The sequence below is a fragment of the Patagioenas fasciata genome, chromosome 1, assembly GCF_037038585.1.
Source record: "Patagioenas fasciata isolate bPatFas1 chromosome 1, bPatFas1.hap1, whole genome shotgun sequence".
Lineage (NCBI taxonomy): Eukaryota > Metazoa > Chordata > Aves > Columbiformes > Columbidae > Patagioenas > Patagioenas fasciata.
In genome coordinates this window covers 45839783-45862623 of record NC_092520.1, presented here as the reverse complement: position 1 = coordinate 45862623, position 22841 = coordinate 45839783, and the positions used below count along the sequence as shown (strand labels likewise).

General features: G+C 42.8%; 2 protein-coding genes across 2 annotated transcripts; one reads left to right on the top strand and one right to left on the bottom strand.

The window, feature by feature from the left end:
- The first annotated feature begins 5141 nt into the window (after positions 1-5141).
- LOC136105120 (glutamine amidotransferase-like class 1 domain-containing protein 3, mitochondrial) lies at positions 5142-10848 on the top strand. The gene is made up of 4 exons (XM_065844690.2): positions 5142-5308; positions 7047-7218; positions 9086-9290; positions 10557-10848. Exons 1-4 carry the CDS (start codon positions 5201-5203, stop codon positions 10747-10749), a joined length of 678 nt encoding a protein of 225 aa, XP_065700762.1. The 5' UTR covers positions 5142-5200; the 3' UTR covers positions 10750-10848.
- A 2156-nt stretch (positions 10849-13004) lies between these two features.
- On the bottom strand, positions 13005-19393 carry ACOD1 (aconitate decarboxylase 1). Its single transcript, XM_065860234.2, has 5 exons — positions 19244-19393; positions 17622-17783; positions 16429-16518; positions 14246-14451; positions 13005-13998 (listed from the first exon to the last, which is right to left on the bottom strand). The coding sequence occupies exons 1-5, from the start codon at positions 19391-19393 to the stop codon at positions 13044-13046; spliced, it is 1563 nt and encodes a 520-aa protein (XP_065716306.2). The 3' UTR covers positions 13005-13043.
- Positions 19394-22841: the final 3448 nt, after the last annotated feature.

The following is a 22841-nucleotide window of genomic DNA, read 5'->3' as shown; positions in this document are numbered from 1 at the left end:
GGTACTAAAAGTGTTCCAAAAACTGTAAGATGATGCGGCAATTAAAATCTTAAATTTCAGCAACATTTCTATATCTCACTTCATCACTGCCTGATTCTATAACACCTATCTTTAAAATCCATGCCACTCAGCACTATACATTATTTTCATTCATGTATACATAATCTATACTTAGCTATATTTCCATGTATCATTTCAATCTCATGCATGTTGTGTCTGCTTTAAAGTAAAGCTCTGATTTTGTTCTTTATAAAATAAAGGGTGCTATTACTTATAAGGTAGTACAGATGCCAGCTCTTTCATCTGTTCAAAAAGATACATGTTTGTGTGGAATATAGTAGTAATTCCTAGTTTAGAGAATTTGATGTGTAACTCTGGAAACACTTTCTGAAATAAGGGAAGGATAATTTATCCCTTGTATGAAACTGGGATGCAGGGAAGTGAAATGACATAATGAAGGTGCCACAGCTACTCATTAGCCAAACTAGAATTACTGTATGGACTGGTTCTTAGTCCTGGCTGAGCATATGTTTGCAGTTTGGCCTAGTAAAACTATTCAGGCACTGCTGTGGTTGCTGAAGGTATCAGGTCAAATCACTAATATGGCATACTGTTTTGCTTTGGTTTTCATTTTAGTAGCATTTATGTATCTCACTTCATTGCAACCTGTGGGAAACTTTTGCAGTACAGTACTCTATTTTCTTCTCACACAATCAAAGTTTTCTGGTGAAATATATTTTAACATAGAAAATAAATGACTAATACATTTGTGAATAAATATGCTTGAGCTAAAAAATTCACATCAGCAATTTCTGACTCAGCAGCTCTCTCGTTTATTATACAGAAATATGTCGAACGGCCCTTTATAAACCCACAGAGCTGATCTACATCTTTGTCCACTAGCAAGCTTGAGACTGGCTACAAAGATCAACTTCTGGAGTTGACAGGATTCCTAAATTTTTCTTACTTCCCAAAGCATTTTCTTTTGATTAGTGAAAACCGAATATTTTCCTGAAAAAATGAAGAAGACTCTTAGTGATTTCTCATTATAGAACAGTGTCTTCTCCAGCTCTGCCTTTGAGAGCGACAGGATGGAAGGCACAGAGAGGGGAAAACAAATCCTGCTGCTGCAGCTAAAAGTTGTGCTTTTGAACAGCTAGTTTGGTTCTTAACATCTGTGTGAGTCATCACACTGTAACAGTCACAGCAAAGAGGCTGTTGAACCTGAAGTAACAGCTCCTGTCTTATGAAAATGGGCTTCTCTGGCTGGTGGTTACACCCTCAACTGCACATCTGCCAAAGAAAGCTATGATTATATATATGGATCACAGCAGACAAAACTACAAGATGGCAGTTTTACTGCTCACAGGTTTTTTTTACACTTACCCTGGCATATGTTAGCTATTGAGTCAGCTGGATGCACACTAAGAAATACACACAGTACCTGAAGTCACATTGAAGCCAGTCTGAAAGACAGGAGTTCATCAATGTGAGGTCCACCCTCCCCACCTTTGAGGGGTGTGAGAGAAGTCTTGAGAAAAGGAGCCAGATACAAGACTCCTCTGCACCTCTACTCTGCTACGTATCCTGAGATGCAAACTGAACTGTGCGTTGGGGTGAGAGAAAGCCATGTCTTCTTCTATGGGAAAAGAGAATGGCTGGGCCTTGTGACTATGTAAGGTAAGGCTAAGGGTTCCCCTCAGGTGTCCTCTTCAACCCTGAGGGCCAAGATGAGGGCTGTGCTCAGGACAAGGATGCAGATGAAGTTCATAATGAGTTTTGAACTGAGAGAGACTCTCTGGGATCTGCTGCAAAGTAGGGATAAGTGAATCGATGAGTCAGCTGGATACAGTCTGTGAAATACAAAGAGCCATCCAAGGCAAATTTAAGGTAATCTGTGAATCTGTTGTTAGGCAACTAAGGGCCTTCAGAGCATGATTTCCAGTAGAGAAAACATCTTAAATCCTGAGCAGTAGGAAAAGGGTTGGGGTCCAGGGCAGAGATGTAATTCAACAAGTTGAAGCCTGAAGGACACAGTAAGTCAAGACCCAGGGTGCGCTCTCCCCTTCACATTGTGTAGCTGGTTGCTCAAGGTCTGATAAGAACTGTGAAGAAAGTCAGAAACTGCTCCTGCCTGGGCTCTCCCAAACAGCTCTGCTGAGACAGCTCAGCAGGGGATCCCCACTGCTTTCCTGGGGATGCTGACACATACCAGAGCAGCAAATCCTCTTTCCCACTTCAAATACATGTTTATCTGAAGTCAGATAACAACTTTTGCAATTTCTGCTTAGCTCTAGGCATGTCAGGGAGCAGCAGGAGTAGGGCTGCCTTGCACAGGAGGACAAGCCAGAAGCAGAGGTGACCGTGGTGCAGGCAAGGGCAGTGACCTCAATGACCACAGTGTAGTCCTGAAGTTTCTGAGTGGGAATAGGTGCGGAATAGTGGCTGGATCCACCAGCAGCCCCAGACACAGCATGGTAGAGTCAAGCCCAGGGTCCAGCCAAAAGACAGGATTACCTATGCGTCCACTCAGGAGGCACGACTGAAGATCAGGCTTCCTGTGGCAGAGGTTCAGTCTGTGCAGGAAAACCAGCCTGTATGTCAGGACAACAAGAGACAGGACTGGACACACACCAACAGCATAGCTCAGGTCATATCTGGATGTCCAGGCCTAAGTTCACATGGAGCCCATGGGTGAGTGGCCAGAAGGTGTGTGGGTAGAGGCCCCAGCTGAGGCTGGCCAAGGTAATTAAGGGCTATTAATGCTCTCAGGGCCCTAACAGTAGTTTCTTCTCCCATCAAGGTGAGTCCTTACACCTTACAAAGATCTGTCTGCAGAGGTGTACTGCTTGTGAAGTGCTTTTGTTGTCATTTGTTGTTGTGGCCTCAGGCCAGAGAATAGTCATAATGTGCTGTTTCATGGTGATGCAGAGCCAGGGCAGGGACATGCCATGAGCTGGGATGAAAACATGGATCTAAGACAGACACAGAGGGCCATCACAAGGTTGCAGAGCTGGGAAAGGGACATGTCATGAGCAAGTCAGAGCTAGACCATGGCACAGAGCCAGGGCAGTTATGGAGCTGGAACAGCGGTGTGACAAGGGGGACCTGAGTAGAATGGGAACATCATATCACAATCAAGTCCAAGATCCATCCACAAAAAAAAGGCTACCTCTAATGTGAGGCACTCAAGAGACAGGGCCAGAAACGATACTGGAAATGAGGCTACCAACAATTCAGGTCCAGGGTCCGTCTAGGAAGAGATCAGTAAGTCAGGACACAAAGGAGCAGGGAATTCCAGCTCTGAAGACACTCAGTTCCCCAGCTATAATGTTAACCCTGGCCCTAACACACAGGAGAGTTTGGGAACTCACTCATATCTCCAAACATGCATTGAACTTGAACTCCATCCACACAGCATTCTCTTCCTACCTCTCAGGTGTGGGGACGATTCCAGCTCTGGAGACTCTTGTTTCCCCTATCCACAAACCTAATCAAACTTTCTGCTCTCCTGCAGCTGAGACCAGGGAGTCCCATGCCAGAAAGCATGTTGAACTACCACTCCACTCCCACCAAACATATTGCATATTTCTCTGGGTTAAGATGGCTCCACTGGAACTTCTCTGGGGTCCTGCTCAGCCTGGAGAATAAGGTGACTGTTTGGTGCTGTAGAGAGCTCTAATTCCACAAGTGTTTTGAGTTGAGAAGGATCTTCCTCCATATGGTTGTGGATTAGGTGGCCAGGCAATCAAGGACTTTCTGAGCTGGAGCTGCACTGCAGTCCTGCTCAATCTTGAGAGGTGGAATTATTGCTGTAGCCCTGCATTTATTTGGAGCAAAGCATTGCCCAGCAGGCAGCAGTCTGCTGTTATATAGGGGGTTTCCCTATCCTGGCCCTTTTCTTTTGACAAATCTCCCTATACAACATCCCACACAGACTCCTCACCTTGCAGTATACAGCTGAATGCATTCTGCTGCAGTAAGAGACTGCTTTCATATGTCATTTTTGCTCTTCCCAGCCTGTGCACTGTTGTGTCCCCTGCAGAATTCCTATACTCCAAATTTTTGGAAGACACTCTCATTTTTCTACAAGATCTACCCTTTCATCCTTTTGTTGCAGTAAAAGTGTAGATTTTCATTAGTAAGGCCAAGGTCCTTGTTCTATAAAAAAAAGCAGCTGATGAAAAATGAAGGACTGAAGAGCTAAGGGACCTTGCTAAAATTAAGTAATCTGGTCTCCTGTGTGGCATTTGTGTGTTCTGTCCTAAGGAAAAGACTAGAGATGAACTTCTGCCTTGCCCTAAGGAAGCCCTTTGGTTCTTGAGGGTGATGCCTTAACAAATAAGTAGGGAGTAGGTGCTAGAAGGTAGGTTTGGTTTTCCAAATAACCTCTTTGTTCTTCCTGGTAAAAAGCAGTCACTCCTGAGAGGCCAATACAAGGTTAAGGGAGCTAAAAGGGTATGGAGGTCTGATGAGTTGAAACAAACAGGAGTTGGATCCAGCAGTACTGCTTGCCTCTACTCAAATTCCACTTTTTTTTTTCTTTTCTGTCTTTCAAAGCACTATATTCATTACACCATTATAGTCACAGAATCACAAAATCTAAAGGATTGGAAGGGACCTCTAAAGCTCATCTAGTCCCATCCCCCTGCCAGAGCAGGAACACCTAGATGAGGTTACACAGGAAGGCGTCCAGGCAGGTTTTGAATGTCTCAAGAGAAGGAGACTCCACAACCCCCCTGGGCAGCCTGTTCCAATGCTCTGGAACCCTCAGAGTAAAGAAGTTTCTTCTCACGTACCCTGCTGAGCCTCTGTAAGGTCCTACTGGCAGCAGAGCCACTTTAAGGCGAGTCACAGAAATACAGATGTGTGACAACACTGCAGGAGCCACCGAGCAGCGCCTTCTCTGCATTACTGCTCTGCTGCAGTAAGCACGCCAGAAAATAAATCAAACCTAATATAATATACGGTCCGTCCCACTTCGCTTAAAGCTAAAGGAAATTAGGACTTTTTTTTTTTTTCCTTTTTTTTTTTCTTTTTTTCCGCCAACTCTACAATCCGAGACCTGCGGCCCAGACCGTGCGGGAAGCTGCAAGATGGATGCCCAGCCACAGCCCCTCGGCGCAGGCGCAGCGGGAGGAGGCGGGACGCAGTTTCGGCGGCCTGAGCAGCCTCTCCCCGGGCCTGAGGGGCGGCCGCCATGGGCAAGCGGGTGGCAGTGGTGCTCGCCGGCTGCGGCGTCTTCGATGGCAGTGAGATTCACGAGGCCTCGGCGGCGCTGGTGCACCTGAGCCGCGGCGGCGCGGAGGTAGGGGGGCGGCGGGGAAAGGCGGGGCCCCGCGCCCCGGTACCCCCGCCGGGTGTGTGCGGAGCTGCGCGGGCCGGGGAGGGGATGAAGATATGGTTTCCCCGGCTCTTCGAGCGCCGCAGTGACTCCTGGTGTTTGCGGGATAGGAGTATCACGGTGGGCTTTCACAGAACCACAGAATGTTAGGAATTGGAAGGGACCTCGAAAGATCGTCTAGTCCAATCCCCCTGCCAGAGCAGGAACACCTAGATGAGGTTACACAGGAGGGCTTCCAGGGAGGTTTTGAATGTCTCCAGAGAAGGAGACTCCACAAGCCCCCCTGGGCAGCCTGTTCCAGTGCTCTGTCACCCTCACTGAGAAGAAGTTTCTTCTCATATTTAAGTGGAACCTCCTGTGTTACAGTCTGTATCCATTTCCCGTTGTCCTACCATTGATTGTCACTGAGAAGAGCCTGGCTCCATCCTTGTGACACTCACCCTTTACATATTTATAAACTTTAATGAGGTTACCCCTCAGTCTCTTCCAAGCTATAGAGACCCAGCTCCCTCAGCCTTTCCTCATAAGGAAGATGCTCCACTCCCTTAATCATCTTTGTTGCCCTGCACTGGACTCTCTCCAGCAGTTCCCTGTCCTTCTTGAACTGAGGGGCCCAGAACTGGACACAATACTCCAGATGCGCTCTCCTCCAAAACTACAGACTACAAAGCCTATTCAGCCGTAACCCCCCTCCATGTCTTAGCCCTCCCTCCGTGTTTTCACCCCTCTCCCCAAAGACGTGCATGCCCCCTGACAGGAGCAGCAGTCACACGCCCTGCCCTGCTCTCCGTTCCCCACAGCCCTCCCTTGGGTTCACCTCCTTGTTTACTGCTGTCTGTTCCTGGGCTTTTTGGGGTAACGGGTTCCTCAGAGAAGCCTGAAGCGGGATGTGGTGGCTGCAGGTGGCAGGAGGTGGTCACCTTCTGTCTGCGTGTAGCCGTGCTTAGCTGTCTGGTGGTAACAACAGCACCACATGAACAAAAAGAAAACACTCCATATTTACCACAAAATTTCCCTCTCTAAAATTAACCAAAGCGGCAAGCGCTGAGAAGTCTCCAAGGCAAGCGTCAGAACAGAGAAGCGAAAACAGCCACTGCGGTAACACCTTTCACAGAGCCATGTGTTTTTTATGCAGCTTTCCCCATTTGTGCCTAACCAAAATACATTCTCCTGTGTTTTGTTTTTCCTTCCTGCTACTCGAGTAACTTAATAGTACAAGTAACATTGTACTAGAAAGTAACTATTGCACTAGAAATGCTTATAAAGTTTATATCTTTATCTTTTAAACTTTTTTTTTTTTTAAAAACATATTTTAACACCCTGATCTGTAACAGTTAAGAGCAGCCTTTCTGCAGGCTCAGTTGTGTGTCTAGCCAGGCTGCTGGTATAAATTGTGGTGCTCTGTTTGTCCTTGAGGTTGTCTGTGGAGGAGATATCTGCAGGCCCTGGCAAAATCAGCAAGCTTAACGTGCTCCTGTCAAAAAGCTGCAGGAATAGGATGTGGAGAGTGCTGAGTTTACCCATCCAAATATGTCATCTGTCACTTTAGATATTTAATGCAATAGATACGTCCTATGGAATGCACTTCCCTTGGATAAGAGACTTCAGGAACAAAGACTGTTTTCATTAGAAGATCTTTATTGTCACCAGTACATGTAAGTTCTGTTTACATTCGAAACAATGCTTCATCTCTGTGTTCTAGGTGAAGATATTTGCCCCCAATATTGAGCAAAGGGATGTAGTTAATCACCTAAAAGGAAGTCCAGCAGAAGAGAAGAGAAATGTTTTAGTTGAAAGTGCCAGATTGGCAAGAGGAAACATTCAGGATTTGGCTGAACTGAAAGCTAGTGAATTCGATGCGGTCATTTTCCCTGGTAGGTGGTTTTTAAAAGAAAATCATTTGTGGTTCTTCGGTTGCAAATAACTGCTTTGCCTTCATTACTTTTTGTTTTTAAATCCATTTAGAGAACAAATTACACTCTTCAGTTTGAGAGGTATGTATTTTTTTTCTCTTATTTTCTTTGGAGGATGAGAAAATGTTTTAGCAAGCTCTCATGGGCTGCCAAGCCATCTCAGTTCATTTATTAATTTATAGTTCAGTAATTTAAAATGTCAGAGTGTTCTTTTGCTAAGTTATACATCACACCGCTTCTTCCTTCTTTCTAAAGATTGTGAAAACTTTAGTGCCTACTTGTGGACAAGAACACTGGCCAGAGTAGAAAAGTTAAGGCCAGAACTTGACATTACAGGGCAATGCTTTAATTTTAGGGCCTCTAAAATTATTGGCAGGCAAGCAGGTTGCTAAGTATATTATATTCCTTGTCAGATAGGAGTACATTTTGTTTTAATTGTGTATCTGGTCTGCTGCTGATCAAGTTACACTAAACATGTGTATGGATAGTTTTTTTATTTATAGACCACAAAATTGCTTTTCAGATGGAGGTAATTGTAATCATCCTAGAGATGAAGAAACCAAGGCGTCACGAGGAAATTATGACTTGCTGACGATCACTTTCCAGAGTATTCATAGTACTGTTAAATATTGCCTTCACGACTGTGCCTAACAGTTAATTTTGAAGTTGTCCTCTCTTGTAAGGCCAGCAGAGGGAGTGTGTGTATAACGGAAAGAAACATACTTCCAGCGCTAAAATGAGTGGCTGGCTTCAGGACTGATCAGGGAGTAGAGACTAGCAAATATTTTCCACGTTAATTTCATGCTATTATAACCCAGGCTCAGTGGGGTTGCTGTAATAACTGTTAGACGGAAATAAACCCTATTAAGTTTGAAAATTAAAATCTTCCCCCAGAGATTCCAGATAACACTCGAAAGTGAGCAAAGGGCAAAGGGAAAATATTAAAAACGCAAAGCTAGTTGATGTTGTCCATTTAAATATTTGTGGAATTTTCTTTTTGTTTATTGTAGAAAAGTTAATGTTGTGCACATTCCATAAGGAATCAAATATAATGGATGGTTACACTTACTAGTAACCTTCTTTCTTTGATCATTCTGGTGGTTATTGAGCCAGCAAATGAAGGTGCGATAAAGCATAATCTGCTTGTACAATTAACTGAAGATTAAATGCAAGTAAAGGATTGTTAGAACTTATTTCTAGGAAGAAAAATTCAGCATTATTCTTAATAGGAAATTATTTTATCACTCACAAGTGATATGTCTCAGAATATCATATGTTATCAATTCCTTTTTATCTAATATCCATTTTGGTTTTATTATGTTAACCTTTATTTTTTTTTAAGTCCAAGAAGAATTCTAGGTGGGAAAAAAGCTCCCTTGTAATTGTTTAAGTATTGAACTAAAACTTGAGAGTGAAGTTACTGTAGAGTCAAACCACCGTTTGCATTATTCTCATGAACTGTACTTTCTACTTTTAACTCTCATTGGTCTTTCTTCTAATCCCTCTCTTGCTTATCAAGGGGTGCATATGAGATGGTGCAGCTTTTCCAGTCACTAGCAAATGAATGTGAGGTTTAGTATTTGTCCATTTGTTACTTATTGAAGCAAGATTAAGCTTTCTGGCCTGCATAACATATGTGATATAAAAAATCTGCAGTTAAACTTTTAACATTTTAAGCCCATCATGTTTCATGTGCTGAAAGCTTTCAGTATGATAACTTAACAGTCCTACACATGCCATGATTGTACTGTAAAAAAGGATAACTTCTTTCTAGTATATTTAGTGGCTTTTAGCAGTGTCTAACATTTGAGCTTTTTTTTGTCTTTAGGTGGTTTTGGTGTAGCAAAGAACCTGTGTTCCTGGGCTGTAGATGGCAAGGACTGTACTGTCAATGAGCATGTGAACTCCACACTCCAAGCTTTCCACAGTGCTAAAAAGCCCATTGGTTTGTGCTGTATATCGCCAGTCCTGGCAGCTAAAGTCTTCCCTGGTTGTGAGGTTACAGTCGGCCAAGATAAAAATGTAGATGGAAGGTAAGAAAGAAATGGATGGAGATATTTCACGTGGGAATTAGCATTAAGAAATAGACAGTCTTCTGTGCAAAAGTCTGAGATCTCTGGTGCCAGTAACCCTTGGATGATTTAATTTCAAATTTTCACTTGCATAGTAACAGTAGGTACAGAACAGACGGACTGAATCTGTGAGGTCAGAAGACTTGTGCACTGTAGCACTGGAAAAATTTATCCCTAAATTCAGAAATACTTTGGTCTGTGATCCACAATATCAACATGTACAGACACATTACAATTAATAGCATGAAAACTCTAGGAGGCCTTATCTCTTGCCTAAGCCATCAGTCTGTGAGCCACCGAAAGTGTCAGAGGCTCCTGCACTGGCTTTACTGTGCAGTGTGGGTGCTAATGAGTCACTGGATGTCGCATCTGTCAATCTTAAAAGTGACAAAACAAAGTGACTTTTATAGAAGTGTAGCTGCGCAAAAAGGCAGGTGACTGAGGGTGTGAAGTTATTTTTTCACGTTACATTCTTGGTAATAGAGTGATAGATTTTAACTCATATTGAGATATAGAATTTGCTTAGCCAGTGCCTTTGAAGGCCATGATTCGCATTGAAAACGTGCAAATGAAGATTGGGCATCTGGCCAGCTGGCATTCAAAAATTTGGTACCCTGTGGTAATTTGAGTGGCCATTTTAATAAAGTTTTTCTGGTGATAGTGGTTTGGTGCCAGTTTAGGGGAGGTGGAAGAGAGCAGGGCCTGGTAGAAGTCAGTGCTGCTTTGACAACTGGCAACTCCTGATAAAACTTCTGAATGGAATTTCATATCAGTAGCAGTAGTGGGCGATTGCCACTGTCCCTCCCTTATCCTCAGGAAAAACAAACACATGCAAACACACAAAAACCCACCAGAAACGAACAACCTGCAGAATCTCTGTGGAGTGACCTTGCATGAAGGTCTAACATGTCTGTAAGTTCAGCTGGCATCTCTCATTCTTTTGAGAATCGGTTATGGCTGCACTTGGTATCATCCTGTAAACTTATTGAAATATTGTAAAAAACAGAATTGTGCCTCCAGACATACTGTGGCTCTGCATTTCAGATGTTTTCAAAAAATCTGATCACTTGAATCCATAAGGGTGGGGAGAAGCTGGCACTGGCAGTCCGACTCCCTTATCAACTAGAGACTCACTTAAATATTATTAAATATCTCATTCAGGTTTTGAAGGCAGAACTTCATGGTTGTTTCATCTCTTTATGTTAATTACAGTCTTTTTATTTACAGGTTTCCTGATGCTGAAACAGCATCTGCTATAGCAGAGCTTGGATGTAAGCACGTTTGCAAAAATGTTAATGAATCCCATGTGGATAAAGCCAATAAAATAGTTACTACCTGTGCTTTCATGTGCAAGGCACCCCTGCATGAAATCTTTGATGGAATTGGAACAATGGTACAGGAAGTCCTGAAACTTGCCTGACTGGAAGTGCACGCTTCTGCAGGGAAATCAATTCAGCTAAGCATAAGCAATTAGCTTCTTTTGATTGTATTAATAAAATACTGCAACTGTTAAACTTCACAGTTCTTGGTGTTTTGTTTGTTTTAGTCTGTGATACATAAAATGGTTATTGCAAAGTGTATCCTATCTATTTCTCTTTTAATGTAGAAAGTACATGTTGAAGGTTGTGTTGCTTGTGGCAGTGGGGCTTTTTTGCCCTTTTTTCTCATGAATCTGAATGTATTCAGTCTTGATAAGATAATGTAGTGTTGTCCCTAAAATACGGTTCTTTACCCAGTGTGCATGCAAATGAGCCAAATTCTTCACACAGAGATGAGAGATTTGTTTTATTACAGAATTGTACCCGCCTGGATGCTGGACAAAACTAGCATACCAGCAATACAAAAGTCTCAATCATTTAGACAAAATCTTATTACTACACACACACCCTCAGGGCAGTCATGTAGGGCTGATTGGTTACAATATTTGCATACAAGTTATATAACATTATTCTTACGATGCATGTTCAGTGAGTAGGGGTCTTCTCCTGCAGGCGAGTAGCCTTTGACGAGGAGGTATGGTTTTGGATTAAAATGATATTATAATGAGCAAAGTTTACTTTAGGTTAAGAACATCTGCAAAATTTGGTAACAATCACTAGATAATCAACTGTCCGTGGCTGACCTCTCAATTCCAGGGTAGGTTTTGTTCTACAATTGAAAGTTAATTACTGCTAGATATCTCATTAATCTAATGTTAACTTCCTAGTAGGCCTCAAGGTCAGGTCTTTTGGTCTACCTGGCAATAGCAGGAACCCTCCTCGTCCAATGAGATTTTTATCACATCACTAATGGTTATCACTAATTCACATTTGTTATTAATATTACCTAGCTATAACTGCAGATGAAATAGCTGTAAATGAATCTGTATACCTTCAGTATAGGCAAGTAATTAAATTCTGCTTTCTAATCAGAAGGGAAAAATAAAATAATGTCTTTTTTATTTTTTCCTTTCTAAGTCTCTAAACAAGTATAACTAGTGGCATTTTGAAATGACTGCAGAGTCTCCTAGATAGACTTGACTTCATAAACCAAGAGTCAAGAGGCTTAAGTGCAGATGAACACATCATGGGAAAGACACAACTTTTTCTCTAGTAAATAATTTGAGGTTTAATGAAATGAATTAACTTTATTTTGTGATTTTTTTTTTGTGTACGTATCTTAATGCCCTAAGGAAGGTACATTTTATATATGTTAGAACATGCGCTTTGATCTTTCAAGTGTGAGCGAAGATCATCAGCCTCTCATAGAAACAACCTGGCAAGGCTTTATTCTGCTGAAGGAACTAAAAATTACCAGTATTCGTTACCAAGATAAGTTGATAGTGTGGACTTAATTGTCTCAGCATAAGCAGCGTTATGGAGCTCACAGGTCTCTGTCAGTCATAACTACTCTACTGTAGCTCATGCTTCGCAGTGCTTGAAGTAATCTAGACCTGTCATCACTAATTAGCTCTAATCATGTCTTGTTGAGTGAGCACCTTGTAACTGGAGCGGGAATACAGCAGGAAAAAACCTGTACCACATAGCAGCCAGAAGATGGAACTGAGAAATATTGCGCTTTTATGACGAGGAGTGGTGAGTTGTCCCTCTTGCTCTGCATCTGGAATGACCAGGAAGGGCACTAAGGTTTATTTTACCTTGTCGATGCAAGACCAGTCCTTGCAGCAAAGCCTGACGTCTCACAGAGTATCAAGTGTTACTGCTCTGTATGTATGCCATGTTTATTTTAGCACAAACGTCAAAGCTCTGACGTAGCGGGTGGCCTCTTCAAGGAGGCTCTAGAGCTAAATCTACAGAAACGCATGTTTAAAGGCTTTTGTTTTCTGACCTTCTCACAGCAATGTTTCTCACAGAGACAGCATTTCCATACTCCTCCAGAATCTGGATTTCCTTTATGGAGTTATTTAGCAGAAACAGAACATACAGACTTCTTTTGGCAGAAGAGCGGGGTATTTTTTGTGTCACACACAAGCTGTGCTCTGCCTCTAGAGCTATATAGATAATTGAAGTTGACTGTTCCAGCAGAGGATCTTCTGTTGAGCCTGACTGAGCCATGCACGTAATCACTAAATTATTTACTTAGCCAAAACACACAATATTGGACTGAGCATGACTCTTCTGTTACAGGAGTCCAATTTAAAAGGGGTTGAGTTACTAAATAGGAGTTTGTCCTGAATTTTGTGTTTGCTTTGTGAGCAGCTGTCGGTTGGAACATTCAAAGGAAGTACAGCTTCTCTGAAAGCACTCTAGCTGATTGTCCTGATAAAAACATGCTTAGTACTGAACAGTCCTCTATTTTTTCCAGATTGTACACCGTCTCTATGATGGCTTCTGTGGCTTCTGCAGGCAGGACGGTGGAGGCGTTGGACTGGAACTTTTCCTCCAAGTCCTCCTTTTTCAGAGGTTTCCTCCAGTGTCCGTAGAACGTGTCGCAGCGGTCGCTGATGGCATTGCCATCCTGAAGTGTGACACTCACTTCGCAGTAAAGGCTCTCAAAGCTGGGTGTGTTATCAGCAGGATGCTCCAGCTGTGTTTTGCAGAGGAGCTCCCATAAAGCTGGACGGTGAATGTTCTCACTGGTGAAGGACTGGACCGACATGCTGCCATCCAGCAAAGCAGAGCATGCGACAAACTGGAAGGAGTGTCGAGCCTCATGCTCTGAGGTAGGGCTGGGTCTGTTCACATATTTGACCTCTGGGACTTTGAGAATGACTTTCTCAATTTTATCAAGGGGGAGCAAGTTGCCACTGCTCTCCATAAGCTTCCTCCTAACAGAAGATGCTGCATCAGCCACCCAGTGTGTTCCAAGATGAGCAGGAAAGCGTTTGATGGCCACGTCTTGTTGGTCCAACAGCCAGGGATAGGACTGCAAGGTTGGTAGAGTCTGTGGGTTGTAATCTGTATAAAAGGCACCTATCCCTGACTCCATGTCCAAGATCTGTTTGTTTCCTTGGAGGCCCTGGGATGCTAAGCAGGCTGCTTCCAGGCCATGCTTGGCAGCATTGCCAACATGGAGGGGCTTCGTTTGGGTTGCTGCATTAGCCAGTGGGGCACCTGCATAGGAGGCAGCAATAGCCAAGGTGTTCTTACATTTCAGCCGGTCAAGAGCAAGCAGTTTAGCACAAGCTGCTGCACTCCCCATTGTACCAACCACAGTCGGTGGGTGAAACCTGAGAAAACAAGATCTCTTGATTACTGTGTTTCAAAAAGTCACATAAATTCCCTACATACACTATTAGCTAAGCCATAAGGAGTCATGTGTTTTCATGTTTAAGGTGAACCTTTCCTAAATTTCCAGACATACAACAGAAAATATAATTGATTGTGGCCAGCTGTATTTTAACTTGCATTTAATTAAGTATATTAACACTGAGAAAACCTTCCACACAACTTTCTACTTGAAGCATTTCTGTATACCTTTTTGGAATATTCCTGGCTTCACCTGAAAAGCGCAGCAGCCTGCCTTGCACTTCAATTCCCACGTTGAAAGCTAAGAGCAGATCGAGACCTGAGATTTTTTTCTTCTGGGGAAAGGCCTCCGAGAGTGCAATCACGGCAGGGAGCACAGCCCCAGACGGGTGTGTGGCTGGATGCCACGTGTCGTCAAAATCCATGGAGTGTACCTAATGGAAAGAGAAGACCAGACTTGTCATCAGAAATAAACTCTGACAAGATTGGCTCAGTCAAATGAAACTACTATAACTCATATAAAAAAGGATTGAAGAACTAGATTTTCCTTAGAAAGCAAAACTTTAGAAGTTTCTTTTAAAGACCTTTACTACCAATAAGGATCCGTGAGAACTGGCAATGCAATGCAAATCTTGCCTCAAAGGAATACAACTCTAATTCAAATTGCACCAGTCTAAAACCAGTATGACAGTGGTTCTTCTTTCCTACAGTAAGTTTTTGCTTATCTAAGTAGACTGGTATGATTAAAGCAGCAGTTCTAGGTCTACCATATGAACAGTGAATTTTCACTTCCCCAAACCAGTATATAAACATAATGAAATTACTTCTCCAGTGCAGCAACTGATGCTGCTGTTAGGGCTCACACCATTAAAGCTGTAGAATCCATACTGCTAATTGAAAGTTATATCATCAGAACAACTTCCCTAGTGCAACCATCCACAGACGTGGGCCTGCAAATGTACATGGGTCTTTAGTCTGAATTTTCAGCACGTTGGAACAAAATTTGTCACATGAGGAGCCAGACTCCTTGGGCTTGCTGGGAGTAGGGCAAAACCAATGTCTTAGAACTGGGATGAGCTGCTTAGCCCCTGGGGGTATCGAGAGAGGTGCCTCCTCTTTCTCATGCCCAGAGCCCAGCTGCTTGGGAGTATTTTGGGCTGTTCCAGCATGGCATACAGCTGATGTTCTGGAAGCAAACTGCTAGTGATGGCGTCAGTTTTTGCGATGTATTGCTTGCTGGAACCACCCCCCAAAGTTTTGAGAACCTCCAAGGACTTGAGAGCATCACAGACAGCATTTTTAATAACATAATAATGCCTCAAAAGCTGAACTTTCACACCTGTTCACCTGTGTCTTACTTCAGAGCAAACTGGGAAGGTGGTCAGGCTCCCCAGTGCTCAGGTCTTGCCCCGTAATACTGGCAATACGCACTTCTGAGGACTGCGCTTCTGAATAGAGAGAAGAAAACTCAGTCCCTGCCTTGAAAAATTTTGCTGCCAGCTGGGAAGATGCCCTCTAATGCAGGATAAGGAAAATTGTTGCTGATACCCAGTAAGCTGCATTCCCGGCATCTTCAATAAGCTCTTAGAACTGACCTGTGACCAGGATGTAAACTGAAATGATCATATACATGCTGACAGCCAGATTTGAATATCACATAGGCTGCTAGGAACTGAGAGGTACTGAATCTCAATTCCAAGGTAATTTTCTCTATGTTGGAAATGAGGTGTCAAATTGGACCTCTGATCTCGTTGTCACACTAATTTAGATAGGTTTAATATTAGCATTCCCTTGGTTGGTCACCTTCCCTAGTTTAGCATAATTGCCAAATTTGTCTACCCCACCTCTTGTGCATCTTTCAATTTCAAATGATTTCAAACTCAATCTGAATTTAGACAAATGTCTGGGGAGTCAGTTATTGCTTTAATGAGAAAGTATGTGTCCAAAATATATAACCAGCTTTTGCAACTGTGTAACTGAAGATTAAATTGCCTTGTGATATTATATGCGTATGTGTATGTGCATCTGTCTGTGTTTTTCTGTAACTATCTTTTGCCAGTTGGCATGAAATTTGGATCCCAGGGAAATCAGTGAGAGCTAGAGTATCTCTTTGTAATGCGGCTGTAGAAAGTTTGTGACAAGCTGTAGAGTTCTTACCTCTGAAAAGTCCCAAATCTCACATTAAAGATAAGGGGTGCTGTTGAGTTGCATCAGATATATATTATACCTTCAACTTGGTCTCATTGGAAGAAAGTTGAAGCACATTAGGAGAACAGTCTAGGAAAGTTTTATAGCAGGCTTCGGGCAGAAGAATAAAGTAAACTAGGATTTTTAGGAGCATTCTGTTCTCTCTAGAGAAAGAATGGCATCAATTAGTGTGATTTAAGAGCAAATAAAAGTGTATCCCTTACAGCAACTCCATTCACAAAAGCTGCATACAGAGGAGGCAGTCGGAAATCCGAGTGGCCCCAGATGGTACTGGATATCTCTGAGCTGTAGATCTGAAACAAATTGACATCAATTAATTTGAAGTCTGAACCCAAGATAAATGTGCGCTGTATCTTTCATGTAACCAAGATCAGATCATATGCTCTCAGGACCCAACCGTTCACTTTCACCAGAAAAATATCATTTTTTCAGAAAGTATGACAAGAAACTCAATTTCTTGTTGGTTTATGTCCCTTTCCACCCAACCAGACCTCAGAGGGTAGACCAACACCATCTACCTGGCCATTCAGTTCCTCCACATGATTTCTGACTGTTGATGTTGTTTCTCACCACCCATCGGCAGTTCCCTCATGACATTGGGGAAGATCTTCAGTTAAAAGTTCTGATTTTCTACATTTTAGTAGTCCCTGGGTAGATGACACACGGCCTCCTGATGCTGGTATCCCCATGTTGTAAAGAGCTCTGCTCTTTTCCTCTTGCTGTGCAGATCTTTTAGCCAACAAAGAGATCTTTACAGAATTAAATAAAAGGGCACAAACTACCACAGTTTGAGAAGGGGGGGGATCTCTTGTACGAAGAGGCTTATTGGCACACAGAGCTCTCAAGCTTGGGTCAAACTAGACAGGTCTGACTGATAAAACAGTGGGCTGAGCTCCTCCTCATTGATGAGCTCCTGTGTTGGGAAGGCTTCTCCTCAAGGCCAAGTACTCCTCTAGTTTAAGGAGAACATGACTGGAGGAGAAACACGACCAATATGCCTCAGACAACAACTATTTTTTATGGACTAGAAATAACCCACTACAAACTCTCCATCCCTTTGACAGTTCTGTATTTTTGAAAGTCTGGTGACAAGTGACGTTTGCTTTACTGATGTTTTAAATAAAATCTCGTAGGTGACAGTAAGGAAGGGATTCTTAATCCTGTGTTTGCAGTGGGGAGTCTTAGCATACAGTCTGTTACATAGACTTTTGCCCATTCAGAGTTAAAAGTGACCCGAGCAACGAAGTTTCCCTATCACCAGTGGGAAGAATGCTGTGTCTCCCTCGCCAGCCCCAAAAGAATTTCTCCATGACAAAGCTTCCCCTTATAGACCGATTTGCCCTTGCTTTTCTTAAAGCTAAACCTTAGGGTATGCCATGAATGGTGGACTCCTCACCTTGCTGTACTGTGTCACTTTGTGGCAGACCTCAGTGCTGGTACCCAGAAGCCCCACTCCAAGAGTATCCAGAATCATTCGCTTGCTTCTCTGAATGACTTGGTCTGTTAAGTGGTTTGCATTCAAGCCATGAATCACATCAGCAAAATTTCCCGTAATTGTCTGGGAGGGGAATAAAAAAAAGAAAAAACAGAAGTATACATTTATCTTTATTTAAATAAACCTTTTTTTTTTTCCCTTTTTTCCCCCTGTGTTTTGTTTGTTTGTTTGTTTGTTTTACTTTCAGTTTTGAGCTATTGCTCAGCATGTTGGCCATTTCTGTTACCCTGCCTCTGCTTACATGAATTGCATCAGCAAAACTAAGGTTTGATTTCTTCCTTTTTTGATTCCCAGAAATGCCACAGTGTTATTTATAGTTTATTTATACTTTCATCAGTGTCCTTGTCTGTTCTGTATTTCTACTGCTTCCTCCCTGACTTGCATCCTTGAGGGTAAGCACTGCAGGTGATGTGACTTTGCAAGATATCTGTCTGTCTGTCTGTCTGTCTATCTATCTATCTATCCATTCATCCCTCTCTCTCTATATATATATATATTTATATCTACATATACACATATATAAAACAAATAGAACCAAAAATCATCTGGCTTTCAATAGCACTTTCTCATTGCTATTGAAATCAATGGGGAATTGGCATTTCAATCCAGTGCAGCCTCTACCACACAAAGGGTCAAGATTTGATCTCCCTGAATAGCAGAATTACCATCCTAAGCCTTGTTGAGCTTGGAGCTCAGTGGGAGATGGGACTTGGCAGCCCTACCTTGCATTTGCTGCTCTTGGCTCCCATTGAATTCATGACCAGCTGGACTCCCAGCCTTTCTCCAAGACAAGATCTCACTCAGCTCTTTGAAAAGCAGTGGCTCCTTTTTTCTGGCTCCTGCTGATCTGGGAATTATATCTCTAATTTTCTTTTGCTTTCCCGTTGGGCACTGACCCATTATGCAAAGTCAGACTGCTGCTTCTTAGCTGGAGCTGTTAGCTGCTGTTAATATCTCTATCAGAAACTAATCTAGAACTTCCTTTCTCCAGACATTAGAAATTTCTCTCTGTAGAGGCATATGCTATTTACAACCAGTCTATATACACACTTGCTTTTTTTTATATTTGCATCACAGAATATAGCTCTTTTCTCTCTTTGGAAATTGTCTCATTCCATTTCTCCTTATCCTTCCCCTTCCTCTACCCCCCAGCACATAGCCACACAGAGTGATGATATTTCCCCTTGGTCTCTGTTTTGCTAAGTTAACGAGAAAAACTGTGCTGCTCTCTCCTTTATAATTATGATACAGGCTCACTCCCACTACGCTGGTAGTTTTCATTGCGTTGTTGCAATTTGATTTCTCTTTTCTGGCCATGGTGACTGGAACTTTACTCATGATTTCAAGTAAATTCTCACCCAGCTTTGTACTAAAGCAGTATTATCTTGAGGTACAGAAGTAATTTAAAGCAGGTGAACCACATATCCCATGGTGTGATACGCTCCTACTGAAACATATGGAGTGAGGATACAAAAGCTTAAGCAGAAAAGTGTATCTTACAGTGCAAAGAAACAAGACAGTACCTTTGCCCACATCCTGGAGAGATGGTGCGTGGTCCCAGAGAGATGCAGCAAACAAGTAGCAGCCAATGAGCAGGGGAAATAACTTTCTTTCTGTTTATATATGCATGTCTGGGGTGGGGGAAGAAATATTAGGCCTTTTTTCTTGCTCATCTTGTCCTGCCCATTTCCTCCTCTGCCCAGAAATGTTCCTTTTTCTTCACTTTCAACTTTCCTCTGACTAACTGTACGACAAACTGCTGTGATAAGGAATGTGATAGGAATTTTCTTCCACATGCACCTCATGTGCAAAACTGATAGATGTGATATTTTATTACCAGATAGAAACTGATATATTAATTTGAGTGTCTTACATTTGGTAGCATGAAGAGGAGAGAAGGTATCACTGGGTGTGTCAAACTGACCTTGGGGAACCACAGTAGGCCATGGATGGGAGAGTGATCAACCCAGTACTAGACTCTAGGATGGCAAAGGCTATTTCGTCTTAAATAACCTTTTGTTTGTTTGTGCTTTGTTTTTCCTTTTTATTTCCACCCTCCACCCCCCCGCTTCTTTCACTAGATCTGTCTCCTCTGTAACACACACAATTCAGACACAGGAAATATGTGCAACAAGAATATCAGACCATAAACTGAATTAAGGCAGCTCTTGGGATTTAATAGTGTTTTAACAGCACGAGTTGCTATGTGAGGCCATCATTTCTACTAGCAGGTTTTCTGCATCTCAGACAAAGGTGTTTTCTCTGAGAAACTTCACTTCTCCCACCACCGGTTTAGGGATTTTGCTTCTGCGGGAATCTCGGACTGCGAGAACATAGTGAGTGAAGAATCCCTGCCCATCCCCTCAGGAAGGGAGCAGCATGAGCAGAGGCCACTGAACAATTCTGAAGAGAAAAAGCAACATATGTCTGAAGCCTGGGAACCTCCTGGATTAGGGAACCAAGTATCAAGTCTTTTCAGAACTGCAGTCTTGCACTTTCATGCTTAACTGCTGCCTAAAACTTTAGAAACCTCAGCCCTTTACTGAGCCTAGCCTTAAACACTTTTGTAAAGCCTTATCTAACTCCTGAGTAAGCACTCACCAGGTAGAGATCAGCATGGATCTATAGGTGAAGTTAAACTTTGATCTGAGTGGCTCTACTACTGAAAGGTTTGTTTCAGGCTGCATCCTCTCCCCACTCTTGGCCCTGGACACATAGTTCTCCTCCTCCTCCTCATGTCAGTGGCTGATGCTGAGCAGACCCCTTTCTAAGCCGGTCCAACCTGTCTCCAGAGCCAGCTTAGGGACTCTCAGCTGTCAGGCAAAACTGAGTTTCATGGCCTCAGAAATGCGAAATTACATTTAGCAGCACAAGCAGAGGGAGAGAGCTGAGCTAGTAGTATTCTGTGAAATTTTGGGAGGGCACGGACAGGTAAAAAGAGATGGGAGGGGGTCAGCTGTTCCCCAGCAAGCTCTAACCCAGACATTTGCCTGTTTTGCCTGTGCCTTGAGCCAGCTCTGCTTATGGACATCATCTTCAGGTGCCTAACCTGATGCTGAAAATTGCACTGGCTAACAGGGTGCCTTAAATGATAGAAGAAGCAGTGTGTCTGTTCATGGATGTGGCCAAAGAGCCCGAGGCCCAGGACTCCTAAATCTCAGCCTTAAAAACACATACATACCTTCTGTGTGAGCTAACCTGCATTATGCACAGGTTCCATTTAAAACCTTGTCCTGTCTTTTTCTTAAATATGAGCAGCTGTTCAGCATGGATACTAAACCTCTTCCCACACACATTTCTTTGTGAGTACATGACATCTTCCTCATTCATGCATGAAAAATCTGCATAAAACATCCCAGCAGCATTTCCTAGGTCCTGGGTGAGATGCGCACTTTGGCCAAATCCTGACCCCGTGGAGAGACAGAACCAGAATGTGCATCAGTGCTTCTTCCTTGCCCCCCTATTTCCACACTAAGGGAAACCTCAGAGGCAGCCTGGCTGTGCTGAAGAATTATGTTTGGTGTTGATAAAATCCAGCCCAGCTAATGGGATTGCTCACGTTGACAAGGTTGGCAATGGTTAGAAAAGTTAGTAGAAGTTAACGCTATTGGACTGAAAAAGGGAAGGCTTTTGTTAACTTTCACTTTTGTTCTTCCAGCTCATTCTTCCCTCCAGAAAGCTGTAAAAATAAATGTCTAAATCACAGAATCACAGAGTAACTGCTGTTGGAAGGGACCTCCAGAGATAATCTGGTCCAAACCATCTGCTCCAGCAAGTCCACCCAAAGCATATTGTCCAGCACTGTGTCCAGCTGAGTTTTGTATATCTCTGAGGATGGAGACTCCACAGCCTCTCTGGGCTACTTATGACAGTGTCTGATCACAAAAAAAATAGCATATTAAATAAAAGATATTCAAATCCCAAAGTGAGCCCTCTTTCAGTCATCTATTTCCTTTATGTTTGGGATATCATTTATAATCTCATCCTGCTTTTAATTTCTTCCTCATCCTCAAGTGAGACTGAAGCAAAATTTGAACATCTGCTTGGCCTCTCTGTGCTTCTGGATGTCAGAAAGGAGACATAACAGCCCCACAGCCACTTAAGGGGAATTTTCCAAACATAAGAAGTAATTTGGGACCCTTTTCATTTCCCTTGACAAGTCCAATGAATGGAACAGTGAATAGAACTGAACAGCTGAAAAGTCTGAGAGAAGTATGCAGTAATGTAACTCCTGATTAATCTAATTTATTGCTCTAATGACTCCTCTAATACAGGTGGCATTATACTGGAAAGTCCACAATCAGAATGGGGCAAAAATGGTTCATAACCCTTCTTATGTCTAGAAGGCATAATGTAGTTTCAGCCTGTAAGACTGCACCCTCAGCCTGCATCATGCCTCAAAACAAGGCCTGTACAACATCTTACAGCTTACAATGTCTGATTTCCCCCTGAACATTTTGAAAGATCTATTACAGGAAAGCAGAGAGGTCCAGTTACCTATAATCCCATGTTAAGATTCCAAAGTGAATACAGATGGGAGCCAGAACTTGTGATGTGCCTTGTGATGTGTGGTCACATTCTGCTGGCTGATCTCAGATATGTGGTCACTTTCTTCTGTAATCTTGTTTTGTCCCATGGATTGTTCCAGGAAGAGAAGGCTCCAGGGAGACCTTATTGTGGCCTTTCAGGACTTAAAAGGGGCCTACAGGAAAGATGGGGACAGACTTTTTAGCACGGCCTGTTACGATAAGACGTGGGGTAGTGGTTTAAACTAAAGAAGTGGAGATTCAGCTAGAGATGATGAAGACATTTTTTGCAATGAGGGTGGTGAAACACGGGCCCAGGTTGCCCAGAGAGGCGGTAGATGCCCCATCCCTGGAGACATTCCAGGCCAGGCCGGACAAGGCTCTGAGCAACCTGATCTAGTTGAAGATGTCCCTGCTCATTGCAGGGCATTGGACTAGAGGAGCTTTGAAGGTCTCTTCCAACCCAAACTATGTTATGAGTTTATGATTCTACACATTGCAACAGTAACAGTACTATTTAGGGAGTGGACTGAGATATTATGAGAAAGCTACTACTTTTTTTTTCTTTTTTTTAAAGGACGAAGTGAAATTCCAA

Excerpts from the sequence above, each read along its gene's own strand:
- LOC136105120 (XM_065844690.2), top strand. The coding sequence starts at position 5,201 with ATGGGCAAGCGGGTGGCAGTGGTGCTCGCCGGCTGCGGCGTCTTCGAT. Across the intron at positions 5,309-7,046 it reads TGAGCCGCGGCGGCGCGGAG|GTGAAGATATTTGCCCCCAA; the intron begins GTAGGGGGGCGG and ends TCTGTGTTCTAG. Across the intron at positions 7,219-9,085 it reads CGATGCGGTCATTTTCCCTG|GTGGTTTTGGTGTAGCAAAG; the intron begins GTAGGTGGTTTT and ends TTTTGTCTTTAG.
- ACOD1 (XM_065860234.2), bottom strand. The coding sequence starts at position 19,393 with ATGAGCAAGAAAAAAGGCCTAATATTTCTTCCCCCACCCCAGACATGC. Across the intron at positions 17,784-19,243 it reads TCTCCAGGATGTGGGCAAAG|ACAATTACGGGAAATTTTGC; the intron begins GTACTGTCTTGT and ends TTCCCCTCCCAG. Across the intron at positions 16,519-17,621 it reads AAGTGACACAGTACAGCAAG|ATCTACAGCTCAGAGATATC; the intron begins GTGAGGAGTCCA and ends AATTTGTTTCAG.